At 43.5% G+C, this 15782-nt stretch overlaps 1 protein-coding gene across 5 annotated transcripts in view; it reads right to left on the bottom strand.

Annotated features, from left to right (window-relative positions):
* The window catches only part of LOC110521733 (receptor-type tyrosine-protein phosphatase F), a 345140-nt gene that overhangs the window by 141809 nt on the left and 187549 nt on the right, over positions 1 to 15782 (bottom strand). For 4 of the 5 annotated variants that reach the window (XM_090231901.1, XM_036968469.2, XM_036968467.2 and 1 more), the window contains exons 5-6: positions 9959 to 10147; positions 3460 to 3570 (exon numbers count right to left, since the gene is read on the bottom strand). In XM_090231901.1, coding sequence (XP_090088027.1) covers positions 3460 to 3570; positions 9959 to 10147 — 300 coding nt within the window. Of the gene's footprint in view, positions 1 to 3459; positions 3571 to 6470; positions 6489 to 9958; positions 10148 to 15782 lie in introns of all 5 variants that reach the window. The other variant, XM_036968462.2, reaches the window with a different exon arrangement.

Raw genomic sequence — 15782 nt, 5'->3', positions numbered from 1 at the left:
TCTTCCACATGTTTGGTGTGTCTCCCAGGTGGCTTGTGGCAAACTTTAAACAACACTTTTTATGGATATCTTTAAGAAATGGCTTTCTTCTTGCCACTCTTCCATAAAGGCCAGATTTGTGCAATATACGACTGATTGTTGTCCTATGGACAGTCTCCCACCTCAGCTGTAGATCTCTGCAGTTCATCCAGAGTGATCATGGGCCTCTTGGCTGCATCTCTGATCAGTCTTCTCCTTGTATGAGCTGAAAGTTTAGAGGGACGGCCAGGTCTTGGTAGATTTGCAGTGGTCTGATACTCCTTCCATTTCAATATTATCGCTTGCACAGTGCTCCTTGGGATGTTTAAAGCTTGGGAAATCTTTTTGTATCCAAATCCGGCTTTAAACTTCTTCACAACAGTATCTCGGACCTGCCTGGTGTGTTCCTTGTTCTTCATGATGCTCTCTGCGCTTTTAACTGACCTGTGAGACTATCACAGTGCAGGTGCATTTATACGGAGACTTGATTACACACAGGTAGATTGTATTTATCATCATTAGTCATTTAGGTCTACATTGGATCATTCAGAGATCCTCACTGAACTTCTGGAGAGAGTTTGCTGCACTGAAAGTAAAGGGGCTGAATAATTTTGCACGCCCAATTTTTCAGTTTTTGATTTGTTAAAAAAGTTTGAAATTTCCAATAAATGTCGTTCCACTTCATGATTGTGTCCCACTTGTTGTTGATTCTTCACAAAAAAATACAGTTTTATATCTTTATGTTTGAAGCCTGAAATGTGGCAAAAGGTCGCAAAGTTCAAGGGGGCCGAATACTTTCGCAAGGCACTGTAACTAATTATGTGACTTCTGAAGGTAATTGGTTGCACCAGATCTTATTTAGGGGCTTAATAGCAGAGGGGGTGAATACATATGCGCGTACCAATTTCCTGTCATTTATTTTTTAGGATTTTCTGAAACAAGTTATTTTTTTCATTTCACTTCACCAATTTGGACTATTTTGTGTATGTCCATGACATGAAATCCAAATAAAAATCCATAAAAATCGATTTAAATTACAGATTGTAATGAAACAAAATAGGAAAAACGCCAAGGGGGTGAAGACTTTTGCCATGCACTGTATGTATGTATGCATATGTATAATTATACTTGAAAAAAAATATATGGGGATTGGAAGTGATGAAGACAAAAACATTGATGGAAGCTACAATCTATCTGCAACATTCAACATCTACCCCCTAAAAAAGACACTAATGAATAAATATTATTTCTATGGAAATGGATAAATGGGAATTTACGATCAATGTAGATATATTAGAATGGTCTCAGTTATAAGGACAGACGCTAGGAGACGAGAAGTAAGTACAGGGAGTGAAGATTTCATGGATAAACTGACATATAACAAAACAAGAACAGCGTCTGGACAGGGGGATCAAAACGACATTAATGCAAACACTGGGAAGAAACTAAGGACGTGACAGATATAGGGGAGGCAATCAATAAAGGGAGCCTGACGGGCCTGGGAGCCCAAGGCATGGGAGCCCGACCAGCCAGCTGAGGTGTGGGAGCCCAACGTGCTGTCCCAAGATGTGTTAGCTCGACATGCCGGCCCGAGATGTGGGAGTCTGACGGGCCGGCTGAGACATGACGTGGGATGGGAGCATTATGAGCCGGCTGAGAGGCGTGGGAGCCCGACAAGCCGGCTGAGGAATGACGTGGGATGGGAGCCTGCCAAGCCAACCAAAGCAAAAAAAACTCTCGAGCCAGCTAAGGTATGGAAGCCCGACGAGCCAGCTGAGGCACCCCCGGTACCTGGGCCTGACGTCACCAACCCCAACAAAAAACAAAAAAACTCCCTGATGCATTCTGTAAGGACAGATGCTGGGAGACGAGAAGCAAGTACAGGGAGCGAGGATTAATGGATAAACGGACATACAGTTGAAGTCGGAAGTTTACATACACTTATTGTGGGAAGGCTACCCAAAACGTTTGACCGAAGTTAAACAATTTAAAGGAAATGCTACCAAATACTAATTGAGTGTATGTAAACTTCTGACCCACTGGGAATGTGATGAAAGAAATAAAAGCTGAAATAAATAATTCTCTCTACTATTATTCTGACATTTCACATTCTTAAAATAAAGTGGTGATCCTAACGGCAGGGAATTTTTACTAGGATCAAATTCCAGGAATTGTGAAAAACTGAGTTGAAATGTATTTGGCTAAGGTGCATGTAAACTTCCAACTGTATAACAAAACATAGAACAGCATCTGGAAGAACAGCGTCTGGACAGGGGGATCAAAATGATGGACAGGGGTAACAAAATGACATAAATGCAGACATGGGGAAGAAACTGAGGAAGTGACAGATATAGGAGAGGCAATCAATTAAGTCATAGAGTCCAGGTGAGTCCCATGAAGTGCTCATGCACGTAATGATGGTGACTGGTGTGCGTAATGATGGGCCGGCCGCCTGGTGCCCTCGAGCGCCAGAGATGGGGAGTGGGGGAGAAGTGACATCAGTAACATAAAAAGTTGTGAATAACTTAATTATTTGCCCTTGGTGAACCTTTCCAATGTGTTTGCGATGAGCACGGTAAAAACCTGTGGGTATGCATAAAACAGGGACACAAGGAACCAACTTGAGTTGAATCATGGAAAATTGCCTTTGAGAACATGATTTTGACTGGTGGAATAGAGGCTAATTGAATTTTTACTGCCGAACATTATTTTCTAAAAGACCAACGGGGTTGAGTTTGATATGACATCAGCCCTGTTTGCTTTGTAGTAGTAGAACAAATAGGCAGTGGACTAAATAGGAGATAGAGTGCCATTTGAGACGCAGCCATAGAATGTGTCCTCAGCATCCTGTTGATAGGGGAATTTCCTACACTCAGAATGACAGTAACCAACGAGGTGTCTATTTCCTGTATGTGTACAAGACTGCATATGTACCACCAGCATATAACAACTCTCTCCACCTCACCAAGTCTGCATCCCAAATGGCACCCTATTCCCTATATAGTGCATTGCTTTTTACCAGAGCCCTATAGGGAGTATACAATCACCCAGGAGAAAAGAAAAGATACAGAAAAATAAACACCCCCACAGAGAATAGACAAAACATTAGGCTGAGCCTTTCACTAACTGGTTGGCTGGGTAGGTGCTCTATTATTCCAGTGAGGAAGTAGTTGGTTGGCATTTGTCAGTTTCCAGACAGTGAATAGATCCATGTGGAGTATTTGTATAGCTAGACCAGGCTCGCTGTGGAGAGGAGTGGGTTAACTTGACCAGAGAGCAGACCTGGTTGTGTAGCTGTGGAGTGGGTTAGCTTACACTAGTCTTTAGCGCTTGACCAGAGAGCAGTGATGGAAGTGATAGATTAGAATAGATACTTTATGGACAGGTGGATGGCCCCCACTGTTAGCACTGACCCGCTCGCCAGGCAGGGAGGGCTCTTACCTCTCACATATAGGTTGGCTGGAGCCGAGTAGCGGGTCCCGGCGCTGTTGACCGCCACACACTCGTACTTGCCCTGGTCCGACTCCTCGCTGTTTTCTATTTGGAGAGCTCCTGAAGGGAGAGGACACACTGTCAAGGCTCAGAGTCCACTCAGATGGATACATGGTTTGCATATCAAATGGCACCCTTTTCCCTACATAGTGCACTATTTTTGACCAGAGCCGTATTCACCCTGGTCAAATGTAGTGCACTATATAGGGAGTAGGGTGACATTTAGGACAAAATGCAGTTAATGCACACTGAAATGTGTGTTCAGACTTACACTACTTCAAACTCACACACACACACACACACACACACACACCCACACACACACACCTTGCCAAAACAAAAATACAAATAACCAAGCCGACTTTTCATACACGTACAGTATATATCAGAACAACTGACGTTTTGAAAACAGACCCATCCAGCAGACAGACATTTTGGCAACATTGAGAAAGACCAAAGCATAGACAGGTAAGAGGACATTACACTTCTTATTAGGGACCTAAATACTGCAGAAACGATGCAATATCAAGTTTCATGAAGTACCCATAAGTGGTAATTAACAGGAACTATAGCTCAGCCTGACGTTACAGTAAGACTGGACAGAGGAGAAAAGCAAATCAAGAAAAATACATACAGTAATTTAAAAGTGAGGAATTCTAAACCTGCTGTCTCATAAACAAGAAAACGTATCTTTATCTTCTCACTTGTCAATACTAAAGTCAAATACAGGCCTAAGCCATTCTGTGAGTAATGACAATGTCAGTACAGAGAGATGGGAATCCCTAAGAGTTCTGCTGTACTTCAACGATCTCCCCATCACTCTGCCAAAGCTTCAGCCTTCAGCCTCACAGATTAACTAGCCACAAATCACTAATCAATTCTGCTTTGTTCACCACTGATTAGTTCTTATCACCTGCTCTACTGTTAGTGACAGTGGGGATGGCAACCATTTTTCAAACAATGAGGAAACAAATGAGTTCAAACAGACTAGGGGAGTGAAAGACTCTTTTATTCCTACTCTTGTCGACAGTCCTCTTTGGCCGTCCCTGTCTAAAACGGACGACACATGAAGACTGGATCTGGAACACTTACCTGTTCCTGCTCACTCAGAGTGATCACGTGGTTTATCATTTTCTTTGACCATTTACCAAAGCATTTTCCTTTATACAATGAACAATTATTCATATACAGTCGACTGGATCGATTTTGGCAGACAACATGACTGTGTGTCTGGTGTTCATGTACAGGGATGCTCTTGATCGTGATGTTACACACATCATGCAGTTTGAGATCAGTGGCGGAATATTAATAGAAAATAAATGTGAGAATATATTTCAGAAAGTAATCTGAAATGCATCATATGGGATGAGTTTGTCACACAACTGCTGATAACATTTGGACATAGAAAAAAAAGTGTGTGGTGACATCCATGTGAATCTGGAGTTAGGTGAGATGGATGGGCGCCCAGAGATATCTTCATCCAGCAGCCACCATGTTACAATCATCTAGAGGATTCTGCCTGAGATGTGTATCCTGCTGCTACAAACGTCACATATACGCAGACAAGCCTCCGATTGGCTCATTCATACCCCCTCTCCCCTGTAACTACCCCCCCCCCCCCCCCCCCCCCCCCCCCACACACACACACACACACACACACAGAGCCCAACTCAGGTAAGACTTTCTTCGATGTACAGTTCTCTTTCCAAGGTCTTAGCTTTCTCCCTCTAGCCTTAACTTCTAGTGATCAACGCTTGGTGTAGGCTAGGGCAATCCTGTTTCCGATGTGCGAAGAGCAGAGGAATGCAGCAGTGGCTGGTTATTGCCTCATAGTTACATCTGGAAAAGGATAATATGTATTATCCTTTTCCATTCCTCTTTAATTGGATCTTGTGGCACAGTGCACTACTTTTGTCAAGGGCCCATTGGGCTCCGGTCAAAAGTAACGCAGTATAGCGAATAAGGTGGCATTTGGAACACGTTTCCTTTCAGCACGTTTTCATGGCAGTGAGATCCCTTGATGAGATGAGATGTTCTTTATCTCTGGAGAGAGACAACGAGGTGAGCAGCAGGCAAATTGGGAAGTTCCTACTGACCCAATCACCAAAGCCTGCTCTCGCTTTTCTCCCTTGTATAAAATGAGCCAGAGGTATAAGACAACTTCTCAGTCAGCGAGATGGTCTGCTTCCCCAATGGCACCCTATTCATAGTGCACTACCTTTTGACTAGGGCACTATGTAGGAAATAGGGTGCCATTTGAGGCGCAGCAATGGAGATTCTAGGACCCTCAATAAAGAGTGTAGCTAGCTGACAGAAGCTCCACTCTCACTCTGCCCAAAGAAGTTGAATCTTTAATAATGCAATCTAGTACCTCTTCCTCCTTCCTGCCTCTGACTACAGCCTCTCAGGACAGTGCTCAGACAGGGGTCATCGTTGACCACCTCTAAAACACATCACAGACTACTAATCATAGCAGGTGTCAATCCCGCCATACGTTGGGAATGGAAATACAGTAATGTCAGGCTCATCGCGAGGAGTCTAGGAATATAAAAACTGAAAGAGTGGTCAAGAGATCACGATCCACGCTCAGGATAGAGCTGCCATTCAAAATGTGAATCATATGTTTTGTTAATCTACAGTTTAAGCAGGTCCATCTTTCTATGGGGTTACAGTTTTCTTAGGTGAACGTTAAGACAGTTTAATTTGAGTGGGATGTGTAGTAAGGATTTTGTAGATTCGTTATTTGACGTTTGTGTTTTTAGAGGTGCCATTGACCAGACAGACTTACAAAGGGTCATGTACTGATGTGGAGAAGGAGTCAGGGCCCAGAGAGAGAGTGAGACAACTGGTGATGAGGACATTGTGAGGTGAAAGGTGGAGGGAATGGAGGAGGATAATGAGGAGGAGGACAGGAAGGATGACGTGAGTGGACAATTTTTTTGTGTACCCAGCATTCTTACCTCTGATTGGTGTACCACCTGGAGAGGTAATTTGAATGCAAATAAGATTAGAGAGAAGCATTAGTACAAAGATGAAAGAAAGAATAAAGAGAACAAACCGCAGAGTGAAGAAGAACTTGAGTATTGAATTCCAGAAGCTATTTCTCCCTCAACACGTTTATAAAAAAAATAGCTTTTTACATTTCTGGATATTACACAATTTTGTGTTTTGTTGTGTTGGGTGAGAGTACCAGAGTGGTAACAGAGTGGTAACCCGACTAAGGGGCAAGATTCTACTTCTGCTCTGCACTTGCCTGCTGTGTGCTATAATCCGGACTCTTTATGTTGTGTACACCTGGATATTTGTTTTCTCCCCATCATTTTTTATGCTGTACACCTGGCTATTTGTACTACTGAGCTGCGGGTCTGCTATGATGGCAAAGCTACTTATTCTCCCCACCTGCTTGTTCGTGTTGATGGCCAGGTGTTAACATCAACCTTGAATAGTGATTCGCCGTTCACACAAAACAGGCCTGTTTCTGGCTGTTACCTAAGACATTCTGATAAGGTCTACAGACTAACTCTAGACAGGTTAACTAATCTGGGCTGTTCAGCTTCCTGTCGTAACGAGGTTAACACCAACACAGGCTACAACAGTATCTGATGTAATACTAAGAAACCTGTGCCCTGGAATACAATAGCCTAAGTTGTGATATTGCTGCTGCATTGTGAGAGAAAGTCTTAGGTGGGTGCAGTGTTATTCTTTTTTTTGTGGACCACCCTCTAACTAATTAGCTGCATAAATAATATATTGTTTGATTTCATTGATTATTCTTGTAGTTGTTAGTACGGGGTCATTTGGGCATATTTAGTCATATGCGACAAACGTTGGAGGAGTCGGTTTGGTTACTATACAGATACACACGATCTGGATAATAAATCCAAACCAGTATCCACTCATTAAACAGGAGCATAGAGGTGGAGGAGAGGGGTTGAGAAAAGAGGACGGAGAGCCCCCTAAAAGCTGTGTGTCCCATGTTGATGAGGTCATCAGCAGCTTAAAGAGGACTGGGTCTACGCTGAGACCTGCCAGGACAGACATACAGCCTCCATGTACTGAGCCCAGGTTGGTTTTAGTTCAGTATGACTATCACATGCTTTGTCCATGACAGATTTCAGTGTAGCAGGTACTAGGTAAATTGTGAAAAATAATAGTACTTTATTATGTTTTCGCAATATCCTGGATACAGTAGGCAGGTATTCATTTTCCTATATGTTGAAGAAATACATTGGGGTTAATGCACAACAATAACCTATTACCGTGGATTTAATTAGTCCATGCTCTGCCTTCACAAGGACATAATATTATGACCGTATATATTTAACACATTTTATCATGTCATCATTATCCATATACATATTCATAATAATTCAAGGATGGCATAATAAAACTCAGCTAATTATGTTACTAGCAGGCTGCAGTGGAGAGAATCACCTAGGCTGTGTCCCTAATGACCCTCTATTTCCTATATAGTGTACTACATTTGAATAAAGCCCCTTTCAAAAGTATTGCACTATAAAGGGAATGAGGTGCACTATAAAGAGGTAAAGGTGACATTTGGGATCCAACCCTGGTGAGTCAGGAGGACCCAGAAGAGTTTGAGTGACTACTCCACACACAGAGCCGTGGCCTGGTGCACCTGCTACTCCAGGAGTATTTACCGGAAAGAATAGAGGTTTAGCCACTTCTAGAGACACTAATCCTCCTCCTCTTCCACTCCTACTCCTCTCCCACACCTCTCTTCCTCCCTATCAGATCCCCAGGACAGCAGAGGAGGAGTGTCAGGATGAGTGTCTGTTTGCTTTTTGTGTGGCCTGCATTGTAAACAGTGTTGATCGATGTCAGGGGCCAGACTTCCTGGTTTGGACAAGCCTATCGGTAATTACCGGGAGACAATGACATGTTTAAGACTGCATCCCAAATGTCACCCTATGTAGGGAATAGCATGACATTTGGGATCCAGACTTAGTAGACGGGGGACAGAGCTCTGAGCTTCATTTGACGCAAAAGACACATACTGACTTGTCTTTCATTTGCTACCAGAGTGCAAAGGTCTCAAATGGAAAATTTTGGCTATTAGCATTCCTTGATGGATAAAAGGTCCTATAATAGGGATACTAATTTATGAGCAAATGTAATCTCACGAGCGCGTAATGAATTGTATTGGAACAAATAAATTGCTTGAATGTCAAGTTGACCTCTGACAGACATTTAGCGAACGGGCAGCACTTAAACAAGAAGAGAAAAAAGAGACATGCCCATTTGGGCTTGACTGCAGTGGGATTATTGTGCATCCCAAATGGTACACTTTTCCCTACATAGTGCCCTACTTTTGACCAGAACCCAGGGCTCTGGTCAAAAGTAGTGCACTATGATGGGAATAAGGTTACAGTTAGGAATGCAGCCGATGTGTGACGAGGAAGGCAAGCCAGCGCTATGAACCAAATTGAAGAAAATTGCTGTGCTGTCATGTTAATAATACATCATGGCGGGAGGATCTGTCTTCACCTGAGGCCTCTGCAGCTGAAGCCTGCCTGGGGAAATCCTCCAGCTTCCACAGGCTTCAAAGCTACACATAGACTGTGTCCCAAATGGCATCCTACTCTCTTTATATCCCTTTATAGTGCACTGCTTTTGACCAGAGCCCTATAGAGTTCTATACAGGGGATACGGTGCCATTTACAATGCAGACCAGAGATATCCTACTGCTTCTCTCAGCCTTTCCTCTCTCTGTGTCTGTGGATAGGAGCCAGAGGTGAAACACTGCAATTATACCTTTGTTTCTATATTATATTCTATGCTGCCAGAGCTGGGGTTCAAGAGTTGATGCCTATCTGGAATGCTTTTGGAGGTTGCATTGATGCTAAGGGTTTAGGGAGTAGGGACCCAGACTCATACATATTTGTGCACTGTTTCCCCCTCAAAACTGACTGTAGGGAGGGGCGTAGGCCTATATAGGCCTATAGTACAAAGGTATGAAGTGCACAGCCGGACAGCTTTGCTGCGCCTGCCTTACTGACTAAATAAGTGCTTGGAAACAGGCCACCTTTCTGAGTTGTACTGAGCCTTGTGGTTAGTTATAATTTTAAGACGAATGGCTGCCTGCATCTGGTACTGAAGGCACCACAGGCACAGAACAGCAGCAGCAATCCCTTTCAGGAGCCACTGGGGGAATTACAAAGCTGTATGCAGTTAAATGAATGTAGAAAAACACTTATTCACAACTTTAAGGAGTGATTTGGCAATTACATTTTAAATGTAAAAAATACATTCTACACAAATAAATGTATATTCTCATCATTGTTCAACACAGCGTTGGAATATATATTGAATTTTAGTGATTTTATTGCGTGTGTTTAACATGGGGCAAAATACTGTGTGTGTGTGTGTGTGTGTTTCTCAGAAATAACCATGTACAGTATGTGGGGACCGTGCGGAGACTCTGTACCTGAGCGGAGCTGTTTGATTCTTCCGTTGCTGCTGTTGATATCTACAGGGAGGAAGTCCTTGAACCAGGAGATCTCTGGGTCGGGGTTGCCACTGGCAGCACACAGCATGGTGGCTGTACGGGTCCGCTCTACAACCTTCAGCTGGGGTCCCATATCTATGGTGGGGAACCCATGGGGAATCTGGTCCTCTGGAGACACAGAGAGAGAGTGGTGGTTAGTGTATATGATATACTGTATATAATACAATGATAGTTTTAAGGTAAGTGGACCCTGACACGAGTGAACATAGCTTGCTGGTCGTCCTTGGTATAAAAAAGTTGAGAAACACTGAACGAAGGCACCAGTCATCCATTAAATGCATTCTCTCTCACACACACACACACACATACACACACGTAGCCTGTGACTTCTTTCCTTCACATCTTGATATGTGAGACCACCCCATCAGTCATGGTCTGTGCTCTCCTCTGTGATTGGCCTGTTCATCCCACAGCCTTGAGCTGCAGTGAGGTGGTTGCCTTTAAAACACTGTGAAATACATCCCCAATGTAAATATGGCTAGGCCAAGGCGTGACTAATCCACCTATGGAATTTCTCGTCATGGATCTGTGGAGAGTGAGGCCGGAGTGCGAGACGCAATTTCACTCTGGATGAATTGCATTCAGATAGAGAGGGTCCCCTGCTTTCCCAGGTATGATCATCTGGAAGGATAAGTGTGGTCAAATGCCAGCCTCTGCCAAATTCTGCATAAAAACGTAACACAATCTATGCCTGAAATCACTTTCCATGCTTCCCTCCTTCTCCCTTGTGTGTGAAAAGAGGAAATACACCCCATCTCCAGGTACTCTGGAAAGGGAAAGCTCTGAAGGAAATAAGTTGAAAGGACCTTGAAATAACTGACGCAGAAGCTTAGGATATCTACAGTATATATTGTAAGTAAACTGGTGAAGACAGGACCAGGACAAGGATCAGTACCAGGCATAACCGTTTTTGTTGTTGTACTTTTTACCCCTTTTTCATGATATCCAATTGGAAGTTACAGTCTTGTCCCATCGCTGCAACTCCCGTACGGACTTGGGAGAGGCGAAGGTTGAGAGCAAAGTGTCCTCTGAAACACGACCCCGCCGAGCCACAGTGCTTCTTGACACACTGCTCGCTTAACCCGGAAGCCAGCCTCACCAATGTGTCGGAGGAAACACCGTACAACTGGCAACCGAAGTCAGCGTGCATGCGCCCGGCCCGCAACAAGGAGTCACTAGAGCGCGATGGGATAAGGACATCCTAGCCGGCCAAACCCTCCCCTAACCCGGATGACCCAGGGCCAACTGTGCGCCGCCTCACGGGTCTCCTGGTCGCGGCTAGCAGCGACACAGCCCAGGATCAAACCCGATTTGTACTGATGCCTCTAACACTGTGATGCAGTGCCTGCTGTGCCACTCGGGAGGCTCAAGCTTCATGTTTCTATTGAAACCTATTTAATTTGCTGTGTTTTGCTGTTTAAATAAAAACCCAACTTTTTCTGAAAAAGTATTGTTAATCGAATCCTGCCCCTTTGCCAAGTTTGTTGCCGTTACAGTAATTAACAGGTTTCAATGGGACAAGCTAGAGTACAGTAACTTGAACGCTTGATGGATAAGTGACATTGCAAAAGACATCGGCAACCGTGACAGACAGCAGCCAAGCCCGTATTGATGAGCAAGGGGATGTGACAACAGTATATGCGTCCCAAATCACACCCTATCTCCTATGTAGTGCAGTACTTTTGGCCAGAACTGTGTGGTACCCGGTCAAAAGTGGTGCACTATAAAGGGAATGGGGTACCATTTGGGGACGCATGCCACTACCTGTTGTTACCCTTGTTTGACAGTAACCTGAGGCAGTGTGAACAATGGTGACACTGTGATTCTGTCAATACCAGGTACTACAGAGGGGAAAGTCGATAGCAGGTAGTGTAAAGAGGGGGTAATTTCTTAGGATGAGGGTGTCTATTAGTCCTGCAAAGAAACAGAATGGGAAAGGGAAGGGAAAGGGGATACCTAGTCAGTTGGACAACTGAATCCATTTAATGTGTCTTCTGCATTTAACCCAACCCCCCTGAATCAGAGCAGAAAACCTCAAGTGTGAAAGGACAATAATTGTGTCCCCAATGGCACCCTATTTCCTTTATAGTGCCCTACCTTTGGCCAGAAACCTATGGGTCATTTTTGGTTAATTTGGGATGCACACAATGATGCAAACGTCTGGCTCAGAAGAGTAAAGAAGAGTTCAGAGAGACACTGGGAAACCCTCTAATAAAGAGACGGGCTGTGAAAGGGAGGTGGGATCCCATGGAGAGAAAGAGACACATGAACCCTGAGGACTCTGGGGAGGGGCTGGCTGGCTATGGGAAACAACTGTCATGTGAATCAGGGGACTGAAGAAAGGGGTTAGCTGGCTGGCTGGCAGTTTGGCAGACTGTCTTGCTGATTGTCACTGGGAAACACCTACTGTAGCCTATCACTGTTGCTCCTCCCTGGGCTCTGAGGCTCTGACTTAGGTAAGAACTGCCTGTTCTCTCCCCCCTCACACAATAAGAGCTGGAGCTCCATGAGTTGTCGTCTCCATACCCACTTTGAAAGAAGTTAATTGTCGACTGGCAAGGACGCCTGGAGGTTCTGTGAGGAACCATTCGCCCCGAGGAAGCCTTTGTCTTTTCAGTGTCTCACTAAGAGATGGCATACTGTAATAGTACCCCAAGGGGAGCTGGGGATGTGCCCTGGTCTTTATCATTATGGAGGAGAGGGAGGAAAGAGGGTAACGCAGCCTTCTTAGAATGCCATTGCAAATGATTTAAACGGTGTCAAATCCCATTCTTGCTGTCTTACCATCTCTGTCTCTGCTCCCATACCATACTTGGGAGAGAAAAAAGTAATTCACATGCCCCACATGCTTCAGCAACTAATCCCATAGGTTCCTTTACTGTCGCGGTCTTAGGGGAATACTGACTGTCGGCTTTGCGGTCTGTAGGAAACAACATCTACACTTCGCTGATCCTCATCACTGAGGACCCACAAGGGTGCATGCTCAGCCCCCTCCTGTACTCCCTGTTCACCCATCACTGCGTGGCCATGCATGCCTCCAACTCAATCATTAAGCTTGCAGACAACACAACAGTAGCGGGCTTGATTACCAACAATGACGAGACAGACTACAGGGAGGAGGTGAGGGCACTCAGAGTGTGGTGTCAGGAAAACAACTCAACGTCAACAAAACAAAGGAAATGATCGGGGACCTCAGGAAACAGCCGAGGGAGCAAGACATCTGCCATTTCCAGCTACAATAGTCATTTACAACACTAACAATGTCTACATTGTATTTCGGATCTATTTAATGTTATTTTAATGGACTTTAAAAAACAACATTTCTAAGTAACCCCACACTTTTGAACGGTAGTGTACGTTATTGCAGCAGACTATGATCGTTAATGTCAAAAGTTGTACTGAAGTCTAAGACAGCCCACACAATAATTTAGCTTCAATTTATTTTATTGTCAATCATCAGTCATTTGTGCAAGTGCTGTGCTTGTTGAGTGTCCTTGCCTATAAGCGTACTGAAAGTCTGTTGTCAATTTGTTTCCTGTGAAATTGCATTGTATCTGGTCAAACACCATTTTTCCCAGAAGTTTACTAAGGGTTGGTAATAGGCTGATAGGTCGGCTATTTGAGCCAGCAAAGGGGGCTTTACTATTCTTGGGTAGCGGAATTACTTTAGCTTCCCTCCAGGCCTGAGGGCACACACTTTCTAGTAGGCTTAACTTGAAGATGTTGAAAATAGGAGTGGCAATATCGTCCGCTATTATCCTCAGTTATTTTCCATCCAGATTGTCAGACCCCAGTGGCTTGTCAGTGTTGATGGACAACAATAATTTTTTCACCTCTTCCACACTGACTTTACGGAATTCAAAAGTACAATTCCTGTCTTTCATAATTTGGTTTGATATACTTGGATGTGTAGTGTCAGCATTTGTTGCTGGCATGTCATTTCTAAGTTTGCTTATCTTGCCAATGAAAAAGTCATTAAAGTAGTTGGCAATATCAGTGGGTTTTGTGATAAATGAGCCATCTGATTCAATGAATGATGGAGCCCAGTTGGCTTTTTTCCCCAAAATGTTATTTAAGGTGCTCCAATTCGGTTTACTATCATTCTTTATGTAGTTTATCTTTGTTTCATAGTATAGTTTATTTTAATGTTATTTTGCTTAGTCACATGATTTCTCAATTTGCAATACGTTTGCCAATCAGTTGGGCTGCCAGACTTACTTGCCATACATTTTTCCTCATCCCACTCAACCCATAAAATTCTTCAATTCCTCATCAATCCAAGGGGATTTAACAGTCATTTTCTTAATGAGTGCGTGCTTATTAGTAACTGGAATAGGCAATTTCAGAAATGTGTCAAGTGCAGCGTCTGGTTGCTCCTCATTTCACACCACAGACCAGCAAATATTCTTTACATAATCAACATATGAATCACTACAAAACGTATTGTATGACCTCTTACACTATATTAGGCCCAGCCTTTGGAACTTTAGTTTTCCTAGATATGGCTATTATATCATGATCACTACATCCTATGGATTTGGATACTGCTTTAAATCAAATTTCTGCAGGATTAGTAAACATGTGATCAATACGTGTTGACGATTTAATTCCTGTGCTGTTTGTCAATACTCTGGTAGGTTGACTGACAATCTGATTCAGGTTGCAGCCACTGGTTACAGTTTGAAGATTTTTCTTGAGTGGACAGCTTGATGAGAGCCAGTCAATATTTAAATCACCCAGAGAATATACTTCTCTGTTGATATCACATACATTATCAAGCATTTCACACATATTATCCAGATACTGACTGTTAGCACTTGGTGGTCTATAGCAGCTTCCCACAAGAATGGGCTTTAGGTGAGGCAGATGAACCTGTGGTCACATTACTTCAACAGTATTTAACATTTGATCGTCTCTAAGCTTTATATGTACGTGTTTCTTTATACAGACCGCAACACCACCCCCGTTGGCATTTCTGTCTTTTCTGTACATTTTATAACCATGTAATGCTACCTCTGTATCATCAAAGGTATTATCTTAGCCTGTTAAGGATATGGCAGACATACGCCCCCTTTGGAGAGATTGGGTACCCCTAGTAAACTGGAAAAAAATCTGTCAAAAATTGCTAATATATGCAAATAAAAAAATTATATGCAAAAAAATTATTATTGGATAGAAAACACTCTAAAGATTCTAAAACCGTTGGAATTATGTCTGTAAGTATAGCAGAACTCACAGGGCAGGCATTCTTCCAAACTAGTTTTTGTGGCCATGAAAGTTGGAGCAACTTTGACGTCATGGCCCCCACCCTTCCCAACCAGTTATGATTCTGGGGACACTTTCTATCTCTTCCGCTAGATGTCCTCTTTCATTAGAGCCCGCGAGAATTGACCCTATGGGAGTGAAATTAGTGCGTGCCACGAGAGAATAGGCTGTGCGTATGGGCGCGAATTGGTCCCAGCCATTCCTTTGTTCCAGCACTCAAGAGAAGAGCAGACGATGGCCGATTGAATTGAAGTTTGTTTTGCGTGTCTAAAACATCATAAAGCTTGCTTCTGCACTTAGTTTGACCTGTTTAGTCGACATATAATATGTAATTTTGAAGTTTTGATGCGCAACTTTTCCGGACCAGAGGACGTTTTGGGTGCATTTCAGCTGATGTTATTAGCAGTAGCTAATACAAAGACGCAAGACTTGAAACCAAACGATGTATTGGGTAAGTATGAAGCCTTCCAGAACATTC

The sequence above is a fragment of the Oncorhynchus mykiss genome, chromosome 4, assembly GCF_057628025.1.
Source record: "Oncorhynchus mykiss isolate SJ-2025 chromosome 4, ASM5762802v1, whole genome shotgun sequence".
In the NCBI taxonomy this organism is placed as follows: Eukaryota; Metazoa; Chordata; class Actinopteri; order Salmoniformes; family Salmonidae; genus Oncorhynchus; species Oncorhynchus mykiss.
Note: the sequence above shows the minus strand (reverse complement) of the source record. Positions and strands in the feature narration are given on the sequence as shown.